We start from the raw sequence: 15,272 nt of genomic DNA, 5'->3' as shown, positions 1-15,272 counted from the left end.
GGCCTGGTGGCACACACCTGTAATCCCAGTAGTGGGGGGCTGAAAACAGGAGGATCACTAGGAGTCTGAGCTGTGCTGTGAGACCCTGTACCAAAAAAAAAAAAAAAAAAAAAAAAAAAAAAAAGTTTTGCCAGAGATGTAATTTGGTGGCAAAAGGTCTGCCTGGTAAGCGCCAGTCCCTGAGTTCAATTTCTTATACCCAAAAAGAAATTAGGGAGAAAAAAAGGGTGAGAAACTGAGTTGTATTTGTAAGAAATAGTGGTGCAGTAGTGTTTTGTTTTTGAACTCTGGGATTCAGAGTTGGTCTCCTGCCAGAGAGTAGGTGCTTAGTAACTTCCCTGTGGAATGCTTCTGCTGCAGCCTGCGGTGGCACTGGGCCAAATTCTTTTATGTACTGACCAAAGTTCTCCCATTCATGTTTTTGTGTGTTAACACTGTGCAAAAGATAACAAAGCAAGAAAACCTGAACTTTTGTCCCAGCTAAGCCACTAGGAGACTACCAAGACAGCCAGGCATGGGAGCTCACACTATAATCCCAGCACCCAGGAGGCCGAGGCAGGAAAATTTCTGTAAGTTCAAGGTCAGCCTGAACTGTGTTATAAGACCCTGTCTCAAAATAATAATTATAATAATAACTATCAGGACTGAGTCAGAGAAGACTTAACAGACAGGTTGTACAGCATTAAGATTTTTTTTTTTTTTTCTGGTACCAGGGATCAAACTCAGGGCCTTGCATTTGTTAGGCAGCCCAAAAGGCTGATCTTTGTGACCATGAGGCCACTGTATGATGCTCCTTAAGTCTGTTCTTTATATAAAGTGGTGAGGATGAGCCCTGAGGACTCCTAGTTCATTTCAGGAGTGCTGACCGGCTTGACCCAAGTGCCTGTACTACAACCTGTCCTCTGATGCTTTGGCTGCCAATGGCCCCAAGCCTGAACTCGCCACTGCTGGTAAAGCAGTTGGAAAAAAATCTGCTCAGAGTTCAAAATTTTTCTCAAGAGTCAAACCAAAAATCCAACCTGAAAAACCCCGTATGGGCCAAGAGTGAGTCGCTGAGGATGCAAAAGTGTGACCCTTACTTCACTCCAGGCGCCACTCTCACCCGGACAACACATGATGCTTGTGCTCGTCCCTGAAAACAGTCAGCACTGTGCTTTCTGTGAGCTTTGTGTAAGATATTGTAACCAGGACTGGAGAGATGGCTCAGTGGTCTAAAGCACCTACTTGGAACAAGCTTGGCAAAGCACAGGGACCGCGGTTCGATCCCCCAGCACCACATGCCAGCCAGCCCCGCCCCCTGGTGGGCTGAGCTGGCTACACACACACACACACACACACACACACACACACACACACACGAATCTGTTGTTTGATTTTCCATTCTTCCTTCTTTCTTTTTTAGTGGCCAGCTGGACTCAGCCCACCCTGGGGGTGGGGCTGGCATGTCATGATGCCAGGGATAGAACCAAGGTTCCTGCAGTTGCCTAAGCTTGCCTAAGCAGGCACTTTAGACCACTGAGCTATCTTACCAGCCCTGATTTTCCATTTTTTCTAATGGGAAAAATATGTTCAGTTCTCAGACTTTTCAGTTTTCAAACATAAATTCGTCTAGTTGAATTCTACAGTGGAGAAATCATTGTACATGGTTCCATGTTCCCGTCCCCCCCCCCAAACCGATAAAGTCAAGTCCTTGACATTTGGATGGAGATCTCCCTTTCAGTAGCTATTTCAGGCCAGATATGGGCAGAGGAGGACCTCCCAACGGGTCTGGAGTCACTGGGACCAAGGAGGGAGCAAAGGTTTGGGGCAGCCTGCCCAAAGGGGTAGAGAGTGGAGGAGGTTGGAGTCCATGGTGGGTCATCATCTGTGACTCCATGAACTGTGGCCTGAGGGAGACCAAAAGCACAGGCAGGTTCAACACAAGTGGTCCTGCTGACAGAAGGCTGACTAGAGATAGGAGTGCTCCCCCAAGAAGGAGTGGCCAGTGCACCACCAGCGACTGGTTTTCCAGTCTGTCTACCTTTGCTGGCTTGATTGTGTAGTTGTTTATTGGCTTCTAGAAAAGTCTGGATATTTTTTATTTGTTTGTTTTGTTCTTTGGCGGAACCAGGGATTGAACTCAGGCCCTTGCGCTTGCCAGGGAAGCACTTATTCCACTGAGCTATCTCCCCAGCCCAAAGCCTGGCTATGTTGTCATACTTGACCTGTCCTGTTCTGTTTCTACAAGAGTAACTTTTTTTTTCAGTACCCTCTACTCCCTGCAGTGAGTCTATCTAGGGGTTAGTGATTTCCCTAGACAATTGTGGCCAGGGAATTCATCTGGTTCTGTGTAGTACACAGTCCTGCTGAAATTCCATTAACTGACTAAGAAGAGGTAAAAGGTATAATAAAAGAGCTGGGCATGGTGGTCCATGCCTGTAATCTCAGTACAAAGGAGGCTGAGGCAGGAGGATTACTGTGAGTTCAAGACCAGCCTGGGCTACAAAGTAAGCTCAAGGCCAGCCTGAACTACATAGTGAGACCCTGTCTCAAAAAGACAACAACAACAAAAAAAGTCTGATAAGAGGAGTGTGCTGTATCTCCCTGTGACAGCTCCTGTGACTCCCTAAGGCAGGAAATGACCAGTAGGGCTGGGATGCATGGGCTTGGAACACTGTGGACCTCTAGTGACTGGTGACGGGACATGGGAAGTACCACTGAGGTGTGGCAACCTGGGAAGTACCTGGGCCAGAGCTCAGACACCCCTCCAGCTCACGGGGAGGACTTCGGAACCACAGATGGATAGGACCCTGGCTTACAGTAGCAGGTATCCTTTTGCATGGTAGAAAGTCCAGGAAACTGCCCTAATCTATCCCAGTATTTTTTTTTTCCCTAACTGGGGATTGAACTCAGGCCCTTGTGCTTGCCAGGCAAGCACTTATTCTACCGAGCTATCTCCCCGGCCCCCTATCCCAGTATTTCAAGTCAAAAGTGATGTCTTGTACTGCCAGAGACACAGGAGTATAACAAAAGGGACTTACGAGAAGTGTCCCAGTGAGATTTCCAAAGGTGGTACCCTCCCATTATTTTAGGAAGAATTTATCCTCAGTGGTGTTTTTCACAAGAGTACAATTTTGTCCTTTGCTTATAATGTTGTCCAGAAAGGGAAAGGAACAGGCTGGAATTAGTATGACCTCAGTAGAAAACCCCAGAGTGAAGAAGTTGGTGGTCTGAGTGGAGGAAGGGTAGCAAGTTCAGAAGGGAAGTAAGTCCATGTTGGTTTAGAGTTTTGAGTTCATTTGGGAGTACAGTGGCATAGGAGGTAAGGTTGATATAAACTTTATATTTAAAAGGGAACTTGGATTATGGGGGTGTAGCCACTTGATTTAGACCAAGACAGGGGAACTATGCAGAGGAACAAAAGTTTGGAGAGCACTTTGGTTATAAATAGGCCCATGTACAAGTGACACTGTGGAACGATTACCAACCATACTCGGCTAAGAGGTGGCCTGGCCAGAGTAGTAGAAGAAGCCAGATAGCTGGGCCCAGCTACGGGTCTCCCCTCGAAATGCCGGTCCTGGAAACTGCCTGGAGTCTGTATGCATACCCAGCAAGTTTGCTTGCGATTTTTTTTAACTGAGTGACATTTGACTGGAAAGCCACTTGAATGGCCAGGCTATCAGTGCTGGCAAGAAGGAAGGCAAAAGGGACAGAAAGCACAGTGAGCAAAGTTTAACCCTCTTTGAGGCCATAAGGGTAAACAGGAGGGACGGTACAGATGGGACAGATGGTACTGATGGCACAGACTGGAGGCTGAAAGCTTACAGCGTTCAATTCCAGAATTGAAAAATAGAGGTTGGGTCAGGCCTTGGGCTTATTAGTGGCTGAGATGGCCAACTGTCACTGGAGGCCTGTGGAAACAGAAAAGGGAGACCGCAGTTATAAGCCATTTGAGTTGGCTTCTGAGGGTGTAATGGCCTTAACTCTAGACAGATAAAGCCATGGTGACAGGCCTTATAGCTTAGCCCTGCAGGCTGTGTAATTCTTTTTTAAAAAAATGTATTTGGTACAGGGTCTCACTATGTGGCTTAGACTCATATTGATCCTGTTTTCAGCCTCCCCAGTGCTGGGATTACAGGTGTGCACCACCATGCATGCCTGGACTCAGTGGCCAGCTCAGTGCACCCAGGGTTGGGGCTGGCAAGCATGTGGTGCCAGGGACTGAACCCCAAGCCCTTGTCCTGCACCTGCCTGAGCAGGTGCTTAGTCCACTGAGCTATCTTGCCAGCCCTAGGCTGTGTAATTTAAGTACTCTCAAAGGAGAGTACTTGGAGGGGTGAGCAACATTGGGTAAGGTTTGGTCCAAACAGCCTCAATGGTTTTCTGTCCTGAGGTAAGCTCAAGAAGCTTGGGTTCTGCTTCTCCTGCTTTTCAGTAATAGCCCTCATAATCTGTCCTAGTGAGATACCAAGATAGGTAGTGGGCCTCGGAATTGAATGAGGGGTCAATATGAAGAGAGAACTTCAAAAGGACTGAGATAGCTTCCACTAAGGCCCAAGTCTCAGGAGTATTATGGGCAATAAGGAGGCCTCTTTCTCTCCAAATGGCTGCATGGTGTGGGCCCCACAACAAGCACAGGCCGAATCTGTGTAGATAGGAAGAAGCTTCATCCCTTCTTTCAGTTGGAAAGCCCTAGTGAGAGGAATTCGTTGTTTTGGGGTGGATGTGAAACTTCATGAGGCTCACTCCTGCACATCCCAACTGCGCATGTTCCTCTGCCATGAACTGCTTCCATCTGTGAACCAGGGAGCCTGACGGCGTGAGCGTAGAGAAGTCTGATCTAGCCCAGGACAGAGGGTCGATTGTCTCCCACAGGAATGTTGTAGAGGGGCCCTGAGATCTAGCCACAGAGTAGGAGGAGCTAGGCTTTGACAGGTGTATGGCATGCTCTGGAGTCCATGGGAGAATACAATGCAGCATAACTCACTTGCTCCTGTTATTATAGCTACATAACAAGTCCTCCCCAAGCTTAGGGGCATAAAACAACTACTTAGCAACTCGCTGAATGTGCAGCAAGGGTAGCTGTTTCGGCCAGATGTCCGAGATCTCAACTGGGAAGACCTGAAGTGGATGGAGAAGGAATCTGGGACTCCATGAGGGACCGTCACTTAGAAAACCTGCAAATGCCTTTCCATGTGTCTTGCACTTCTCACAGCACGGCACCCTCCACCCTCAAGGTCAAAGAGCTTAAGACTCCAAGTTCAGTGTCTCAGCTAACAATGGAGAAGTTGTATCACATTTTGTCACCTAGTCACAGAAATCACACAGGGTCACTTTCATCATTTAGTATCACTTACAAACGAGGCACAGGCAGGGCGTGGTGGCACACCTCTGTGATCCTAGCAGTTGGGAGTTGAGGCAGGAGGATCACTGGGAGTGATTCTTTGTCCTATCAGTAGGAATAGAAGAATGCATTCGTGAGGTAGTTAGCTGGCAAATGCTTGTACCTGAGACTGGCCAGCTAAATATTGTTTGGTTGTTTTTGTCTTTTTGCGGTACCGGGCATTGAGCTCAGGACCCTGCACTTGCCAGGCAAGCCCTTATTCTACTGAGTTATCTCCCCGGCCAGCTAGCTAAATATTAAATGTTCACTTGTTATAATCCTTAAACCATGAAGTCATAGAAATATCAATAATGGGTGACATTAAATACAGTTCAAGAAGGTTGTTTTTTAATTTGCATCTTTAGCAATAAAGCTTCTTAGAACTACAGGTGGAAGATGTGTGTGGCCAGCTCAGCCCACCAGGGGGCGGGGCTGGCTGGCATGTGGTGCTGGGGATTGAACCGCAGTCCCTGTGCTTTATGCTTAGCTTAGCTTGTTCTAAGTAGGTGCTTTAGACCACTGAGCCATCTCACCAGCCCCAGGTGGAAGTTTTGCATTATAACACCAGTTCTTAAGATGTTTATGCTGGTGGTCCTGCCCATGAAGGGCACTTTATTTCTGCTTGCATCTTTTTTTTTTTGGTGGAACTGGGGATTGAACTCAGGCCCTTGTGCTTGCCAGGAAGTGCCTATTCCACTGAGCCATCTCCCCAGCCCCATAGAAATGGCTTTTCTTCCTTTGGTTCTATTAGCATTATGGTTTTGGTTAACTTTAGGAATTAAAGGTAAGGTTCTCCAAAATTGACCTTCAGCACAAAACAGGCCAGCTGAAATATTTGTAGTGAAAACACTAATATTCTTGTGGTGATCTAATGGTTTTTGTTTTTGCTTGGTTTTGGTGTTTGCTTCTTTAAATTTTTCCAACTTTCTAGGTACTTTCAAAGGTTTGTAAAGTTTGTGTGGAAGGGCTGTTTGTTTCATGAACTGCTAATGAGGGGATGATGCCAGTCATTACTTAAGTCCCACATGGGCCAAATTCCAGTTCAAAGCCTGCTTGAGTGTAGTACAAAAAGGAAACCAGAATAACTGGGAGAACATTCAGCAGTGACAACTGACTTGCATGTGGTGGCGCGTTCTAACGGAGTCCTCAAATACTGAAATTGAGTGACTTGCTTTAGGAAACAGTGAGGGGTTAATCACTCAATAATTACCAATTGCAAGGAAGAGTCAAGACTTCTTAGGTTTTTTTCAGTTCAGCCGGGCCTTGAGCTCACTTTGTAGCCTATGCTAGTCTTTTTTAAAAAAAAATCTTTTATTTATTTGGTACAGGGTCTTGCTATGCAGCTCAGACCCATAGTGATCCTCCTATCTCAGCCTCCCCAGCGCTGGGATTACAGGCATGCACCACCACACCCGGTTTTGGTGGCCAGCTTGGCAAGGGGCTGGCACAACCTGTGGTACTGGGAATAGAACTTGGGTCCTTGTGCTTGCCATGCAGGCACTTAGACTGCCAAGTATTATCTCCAGCCCTAAGATTTCATGATAAAAAGTCAAGCCTCAAGAACCCAGGTAGATGGGCCGGGGAGATGGCTCAGTAGAATAAGTGCTTCCCTGGCAAGCGCAAGTACCCGAGTTCAATCCCCAGTTCCTCAAAAAAAATTTTTTTTTAATTTTTCCAACTTTCTAGGTACTTTCAAAGGTTTGTACAGTTTGTGTGGAAGGGCTGTTTGTTTCATGAATTGCTAATGAGGGGATGATGCCAGTCATTACTTAAGTCCCACATGGGCCAAATTCCAGTTCAAAGCCTGCTTGAGTGTAGTACAAAAAGGAAACCAGAATAAATGGGAGAGGGGCTGGAGAGATGGCTCAGTGGTCTAAAGCACCTACTTGAAACAAGCTTGGCAAAGCACAGGGACCGCGGTTCAATCCTCCAGCACCACATGCCAGCCAGCCCCGCCCCCTGGTGGGCTGAGCTGGCCACACACACACACACAATAAATAAATGTAATAAATAAAAATAAATAAATATTTTAGAAAAAAAAAAAAATAAATAAATAAATAAATGGGAGAACATTCAGCAGTGACAACTGACTTGCATGTGGTGGCGCATTCTAATGGAGTCCTTCAAATATTGAAATTGAGTGAAAAAAAAAAAAAAAAAAAAAGAACCCAGGTACACCATGAGTATGGCTTGACAGCAGCACCAACCTGAATCCTCTGGGCTCTAAAGAGAAATAAGTCTAGATGTGCCATCTCTGTGGGTGGGAAACGGCATGTCCTTTGTTTAGTGTGATGAGTCATGCAAGCATGGCTGGGCCAAAAGACAGAAGAGCGCAGAAAAGATGCTTTCTTTGCATTCTAGAGCTTCATAAATCTTCATCAGTATGTAGAAAGACCCTCTTAGAATCCTCTGAATCTAAGTTTTCAAATGCAAACTCAAGCCTGTCTCCATTACTGAAAATGTGTATGTGTCCTCTGTGACATCCCCTTGGTATTCAGAACGGAGATGTTCTTTCTATAGGTTAATGGAAGCCAAGTCAACTGCAAACACAGTAGCCAAAAGTTCAGAAAACTAACAGAGTAAGTACAGACATATCACAAACTCATGCCTTCCAAATTTGCATTTTATTTTATTTTTATTTTTTTGGTGGAACTGGGGATTGAACTCAGGCCCTTGCGCTTGCCAGGGAAGTACTTATTCTACTGAGCCATCTCCCCGGCCCCAAAATTTGCATTTTAGTATGCAGTGTCTGAGTGACCTATGTCAGGCCCCTCCATAGCTCCTGTTAAGTCAGCTCTGGTAGAAGGCTTGGCCTCAAGACTTGAAGCCACGGGTACAAAACTGTTCGGAGCATTCCTGCAAGCAAATGTCTGCATTCTCAGTTTTTCCAAGAAAGGAGAAGACACATAAGCTTTCAGGACAGAAATCATATCCTTTTCAACTGCAGTTAGCTGAGAAGGAACTGAAGAGTTGCATGTGACATGAGGAAAACATGGGAACGAGTGCAAGAGCCAATTTTTTTTTTTCTAATGTGACTCTTGCAGATTACGTTTTTTGGTTTTTCATTCCTATATGGAGTTAAATTTTTATTTTGCTAGCCATGTGCTTGCAGTCCAAAACGATTACAACAGATAACTGGCACATGAACATAACACATCTAATTCTTTCCTGCCCTCCCTCCCCCACATCCTCTCACATCCCCCTCCTCCTCCACCTCTTTACAGTCAGTATATTCATTCATTCATTCATTCATTCATTCATTCATTCATTCAGTTAGGGTTTTCTTGAGGCAGGGTCTCACTGTGTAGTGCAGGCTGGCCTCTAACAGGGATCCTCTTGTCTCAGCCTCCTGATCACTGGAATTACAGGTGTGCTACCACACCTCGCTGTCAGTACATTTATGACAGAACTGACAGTGATAGATTCTAGAATGAGCATCCTAGAAAGGGGACCACTCACTGGCCTTTGACTTTTGGACAAACCCAGACAGATAATTTAAACTGGGCAAATGTCGTCTGTGGGAGAAGGCTTTTGCGGTTATTTTTGGACCTTCTCTTCCCATTCTATTTCCAGCTCTCCTCTTCCCTTCTCTTCCCTACCCCCAGCTCTCTATGATCATGATCCTGCCGACACCAAGATATATTTGTTTTTCTACTTACAGCAGATTTAGACACTTACCTTTATTCTTTTATAACATCAAAAAAAGACTGCTGTCTATAGATGTCAAAGATAACGATCAGGAAACTGACAAATATGTCCCAACTCTCTCATGAGACTGGTTACAAGACACCACCTCCCCAGTAGGGTGCTCTGGAGTGTAAAGCAGAAAATCAATAGCTTCCTATCCAGAAGAAACTCAAATGGGAAAATACAGACTGCTGAAAATAATCTGCAAAGGGAACTATACAAAAGACAAATTAGCAGGAATGTCATCACAGGCATTGAAGCTGCCACCAGAATGGCTGACAAAACTCTGATGACTCCATTAAGACTCCAGAGGAGGGCTGTCAAGACAGCTCAGCAGACTAAGCACCTGCTCTGGCAAGTGCATGGACCAGGGTTCAATCCCCAGTCCCACATGTAGCACCAGCCCCGCCCCCCTAGACGTGCTGAGCCAGCAAACGAGTCTGGGCGTGGTGGCGCACGTGTGTAATCCCAGCACCAACTAGTGAGACCCTGTACCAAATATATAAAATGGATGAAGAAAAAAAAAAACAAAACACTCCAGAATCTGCTCATGAAAGAGTAAGGAAGATTTCAAACCATCCATATAGAAAAGTGGTTCAAACTCATCAAAACTAAAAACAAAACAGAAAACTATTTAATAATGGAATACACAAAAGAGGTAAACTGTACAGCTAAAATGAACAAAAAGAGGTGAATTTAGACATCCTGTCTGCAGTGCAATTCTGCCATGATAAGGGGACAACACGAAGAGACCAAAGCATTGAGGAAAGATTGAGAGATGAAGATCTGAACATTCAAATAGATTTCAGATTTGTCACTGAATTGATGGTGGGCAACAAACTGGACACATATTGTGACAACCTGGGACAGGAGGGCCAGAAGCTGATGTGCAGAGCTTCAAGTGCTTTTGTATAATCTAACCAGTGGGTTGCTCCTCTATGCCAGAAGAAATCTGAAGCAAGTGCAAAAAGAGTATTCATAAGGAGATACAGAATTCCTTTCTGTCTATCCACAGGCTGTTTTGTTCGTTTGCTTTTTGAGACAGGATCTCACTATGCAGTTTGGGCTGGCTCTGTGCTCATTTTTGTAGTCTCCAGGCTGGTCTCACTCCCAGCGATCCTCCTGTCTCAACCTCCCAAGTGCTGGGATTACACAGTTAACCACACCCAGCTAACTGTGAAGTTTCTGAAGCAATTCCTTGTCATAAGCCCAAGAAGATGAACCTGAAACACTCAATAGACCAAAGTTAAACATCTTAGACCAGAAAAGAATAAATAGGAAAACTGTCACGGGATTCTCAGAAAAAGAAATTCATGAATCTCCTCCAGAGAGGAAATGTGACAAAAATTCGGCTGCCTCTATTTTACTGGGGAGAAATCTTCCGAGCCTGGCTCCTGGCTCCAGGAGGTGGCCTTCACCTGCTAGCGAGTGGCCAGGCAGCAACCTCAGCAGAAGCACTGGCCGGGCTCCATAAGGTGCAGACAAGCTCGTCTTGCAGCAGGACCCAGAAACCATACCCTGACCACACTGGGCCAGCTACTCTCTCAGCTGTTTCCCATCTGAAGAAGTCAGAGGAGAACCACATAGTAACCTCAGGAAGATAAAATTCCCTCCCTGAAATCTGCTAGAAGAGCTATGAAGGGCCAGAAAATTACTGGAAGCAGTTCTAGTGGGAACCCAAATAATCCTGACAAGGCAGATACTCCTGCACACTGGTGGAAATGTAGAGAATAATGCCTAGGCAATAACATCTGCATCTTCTAAGCCACTGGCCTAAAATCTGAGGAGGAAAAACATTCTCATAGCAAACATTCATTTTTGGCTTCACTGTCCATCTGTCTTTCGCAGTAATTTCCTGTCCTAGGGCCTTGGTGCAAAACAGTTTATGTTCTCATGACTTCCTGTGTCACCTAGGTCAGCCTTGGCCGGGGTTTTTTGTGTTGGGAACTTGATGGATTTGAATAACTCTCCACTGAGTGGTAGATCAGACAGTAGATGTGGGAGCCAGGGTGGTACACACCTCCCAGGCACTGATGGGCTGGAACTGGTGAGCTAGTGCTGCAGGTCCTTTCCCTTACTCTGGCCACGTATCCACATCCATGGCAACTCCGGAAGTCGCTTACCAGAGTTCTTGGTATACCCGTGGGACTAGGTCCCTAAATGATGTGCAGAGCAGAGCCCCCCTGAAGTAGAACTCTGCTACCTGGAATTACCTTGGATTTATTTTTCCATTTGTTACAACAGCTCCCCTATCTTAACTAATATAATGGTGCATTCCATTCTAGGATCTTGGTATGTTAAAATCGTCTCAAAAATATTTGTGGCCTAATTTCTGGAAATACAGTCTTTCATAGAAAACCTATAGCAGATATTCATGAGACCCAGAAGAGCCCCTCTGCTTTGACGGCATGCTTTTCATTTCCAGTTGTATCTGTCTTCGAGCTTTTCTTTTGGGCAGCAGCATAATTGCCATTGAGCAGGATTACGGTCTCGTTCAGAGATGAGTATCTAGAAAATGAACACAGGGATTCTATTAGAGGCCTTCATCCATGAACTTAAAATCTTTTGGGAGACTGGGTGGGATGGCACGTGCCTGTGATCCCTGCTCTTGGGAGGCTGTAAACAGGCGGATCACTGAGTCTATTCTAGTAGTGAGATCCCAAACACCCTGTAGATCCTTCCTTAAAATACAAAACAAAAAATCTTTTAGGTTTTATTTCTTGAGACAGCATCTCACCATGTAGTTCAGGTTGGTCCCAAACTCACTATGTAGCCTAGGCTGGCCTCAAACTCAGTGATCCTCCTGCCTTAGCCTCCTGAGTGCTGGGATTACAGGCGTGCTCCACTGCACCCAGCTAAACCATTTGAGACTCAGCCTCAGATGCTCTCAGTGCACTGTTTCCCTCAGCGAAGGGCTCACCTCACTGTACTGTTTTGGTAAGAGTCTCTCACGGGAACACCTGTTGTCTTGTTCCTCTCTATAGCTACTGCCTAACACTACGACTGGCTACTAGGAGGTACTCAGGGACTTTTTTTTTTTTTGTATTTTAGGGAATGGTCTACAGGGTGTTCAGAGTCTCACTACTAGAGTGGACTCGTAGTGATCTGCCTGTTTACAGCCTCCCAAGAGCTGGGGTTACAGGTGCGCACCACCACGCCAGTCTCAATCACTGTCTCAGTGCACCTCAGGGGCGGGGCTGGCATGGCAGGCCTGGGGATCGAACCCCTAGCCCCTGCGATACTCAGAGACTTGAATTCATTTTTCTTTAGGTGAGGAATAGGATTTCTAAACTAGCTATTCTGATACAGAGCTTAGACTGTTCTGTAGTATTTGTACTCCTTAAACAACACCCAAAGCCTGCAATAGTACCTTAAGCCCACTTTAAGAATGTTCCAGGGGCAGCACTTCAGCCAGCAATCCAGCCAGCTAAGCTTCAAAACACTGCTAGCAGGTCCACTTCGGGGACGCAGTTCTTTGCTCTGTGAACCAAGTTCTAGCTGGAGCAGGAGCGCTGAGTCACAGCGGGGCATCGCCAGTGCCTGCTGGGCACCCTTGCAGTGCTGGTCTCCTCTTACATAAGGCTTCCAAACTCAGAGGACCAACTGAGATGCAGTATTTACTCCATTTAAGTCTATAACAACTTTCTAAATATACTTTTTCAGCTCCCTTTGGTTTTGGCAAGGGAAAAATTAAAAATAATCGGGGCCAGGGAGATGGCTCAGTGGAATAAGCGCTTCCCTGACAAGTGCAAGGGCCTGAGTTCAATCCCTGGTTCCACAAAAATAAATAAATAAAAATAAAAATAATAATCACTATGATTCTATTCACTATGATTGTCTGTGCCTATGTCTCAAACATGACTGTTTCAGAGAGTAGCAGTAGGGGCCGAGAGAAGCAGTGCTTGAGTGGATAAGGGCAAAGGCTTGCGAGTTAGATAAACCTATATTGAATTCTGAGACAGCCCTTGCTAGCTTTGTGGACATGTGACCGAAACTCTGAACCTCAGTTTTCTTAATCATATACTTTGAGTGAAGGTCGATGTGGTGGTGCACAACTGTAATTTTAGCATTCGGGAGGTTGAGGCAAGAGGATCAATGAAAGTTTGAGGCCAGCCTGTGCTACATAGTGAGTTCAAGGCCAGCGTGAACTACATAGCAAGACCCCGTCTTTTTTGCTGTTGTTGTTAATTATCTTTTTTTTTTTTTTTAACATTTATTTATCTGTATGTGGCCAGCTCAACCCACCAGGGGGCGGGGCTGGCTGGCATGCGGTGCTGGGGGATTGAACCGCGGTCCCTGGGCTTTGCTAAGCTTGTTCTAAGTAGGTGCTTTAGACCACTGAGCCATCTCACCAGCCCCAAGACCCCATCTTTAAAAAGAAAAAAATAACTTTTGTGTGGAAACAGCATTCATAGGCCAGGGATATAGCTCAGTGGCCCCATGCTGCCTGGCAAGGGTGAGGTCCTGAGTTCAATTACTGCTACCAAAAAGAGCCTAGACAGGACCCACTGTGTAACTTGAGACTCTTGTCTCAAAATGTAAAAGTTTTAAATGGGCTGGGATATAGCTTAGTGGTACAGAGCCCCTGGATTCAACCCCTAGAACTGAGGGGAAAAAAAAAAAAAGCACCAGCCCACGGTCCGCTGGCTCCAAGACAGGACTGCACGGCAGAGGGATGCCATGGGATGGCGGTGGGAAACGAGCTCAAGAGAGAAGGGAGACCACCTCCACCAGGCTTCAGCTCCTAAATCACATTTAGCTATAAATAAATTCATTAGAAAATTAATTCACTCATGGACCAGTTTTTGAGACTGCATTCCAGGGATGAACTGGAGTGGACATTGTAGGAGAGCTGTAGAGGGTCCTGTCTATCCTCAGCGTCTTCCTAAAAGGCATCTCTAGGAGACCAAGATCTCTCATTCGTCCACAAAGGGACCTCAGGCTTGCGTTAGACTGTGGCGTCCAACCAACACTAGAGGGCACAGGGCCAAACCTTTCGGATGATCAATCTAGAGAGCAAATAGGGCGAGCGAGAGGGAAAACTCAAGGCTTTGGAGAGAAACGCTCAACCCCTTGCCCAGGGTTCCCAGGTCCATCCCTGGGATCAGGAGTCAGGTGGAAGGGGTTGGTGGCAGAGTTTCCCAAAAAAGAAAATGGTAGGGGAGGCCTTACAATTTGTGTGGATTCGACCACACCTTGAGATTAAGGGCGCCCCAGATGCTCAACGAAGTGGTCCTGTATCCTATCTACCTTGGGTACAGCTTCTGATTGGCTGCCTTCCGACTATGCTAGTGAGTGCGCCGGCAGGTAGAAATGGGTGTATTCGCTGTCCACGAAAGGTCCAGAAAATCTCCTAAGGGCAGCTATGAGTTAGGAGTCCGCTCGGCGGCCTTCCCGCGGAGCCAGTAGGTCGCCGAGGGGACAGCAGCTCCCGGTGGGGAACCAAATGCCCTGGAAACGGCCGGCGACCTGGGGCGGGGCTGGTAACAGCAGAATTTAAGACAAAGGGAAGACTTACTAGGTACCCAAACAGCGGAGGGCAGGATGCTCGGACGTCTGGCGCCGGGCGCAGGAGCGGGAAGGGCGGGCTGGGAAGGAGCAGGAGGCTCCCTGGACGCCAGCAAGGCTCCGAGGCGGCCCAACCGCCCGAAGGCGCGTCTTCCTGAAGCGCGTTCTTCGGGAAAGTTGTCAGCCGGCCGAGCCTACCGAGTCGTGGTTTGTCTTCGGATGGCCGTGCGTCCCGCACCGTCCAGAGCCGTCCCGCAGGCGCGGCGTCCGTCCCGCGGGCTTGGGCGCCGCTGAGCCCGCGCGTGTCCGCCCGCAGGCGCCCTGGAGGACCTGGAGCGCGCCGTGGCGCTGAGCGGAGGCCGCGGCCGCGCCGCCCGCCAAGGCTTCGTGCAGCGCGGGCTCCTGGCGCGGCTGCAGGGCCGGGACGACGACGCCCGCAGGGACTTCGAGCGCGCGGCGCGGCTGGGCAGCCCCTTCGCGCGGCGCCAGCTGGTGCTGCTCAACCCGTACGCCGCGCTGTGCAACCGCATGCTGGCAGACATGATGGGGCAGCTGCGCGGCCCGCACAACGGCCGCTGAGGCGCGGGCGGGGCTCGACCAATAAAGCTGCGAAGCCGAGCCACTGCGCCTCCTCTCGTTCTATTACGCCCCCACTCGCGGGAACCCAAGCTCTGGCTGACCCGCCGGGAGGACTGGAGTCGGGGAGTCTGGCAGC

General features: G+C 47.4%; 1 protein-coding gene across 2 annotated transcripts in view; it reads left to right on the top strand.

Moving 5' to 3' along the window:
• Positions 1-15,172, top strand: part of Ttc36 (tetratricopeptide repeat domain 36) — an 18,948-nt gene extending 3,776 nt beyond the window's left edge. For both annotated transcript variants that reach the window (XM_023721198.1, XM_004636449.2), the window contains one exon: positions 14,874-15,172. In XM_023721198.1, the coding sequence (XP_023576966.1) occupies positions 14,874-15,136 (263 nt within the window). In that variant the 3' untranslated portion in view covers positions 15,137-15,172. The remainder of the gene's footprint in view (positions 1-14,873) is intronic.
• Positions 15,173-15,272: the final 100 nt, after the last annotated feature.

The sequence above is a fragment of the Octodon degus genome, unplaced genomic scaffold (genome assembly GCF_000260255.1).
Source record: "Octodon degus isolate 3935 unplaced genomic scaffold, OctDeg1.0 scaffold00080, whole genome shotgun sequence".
Taxonomy (NCBI): Eukaryota; Metazoa; Chordata; class Mammalia; order Rodentia; family Octodontidae; genus Octodon; species Octodon degus.
The sequence above is the reverse complement of the archived record's forward strand: the minus strand, read 5'-3'. Positions and strand labels throughout refer to the sequence as shown.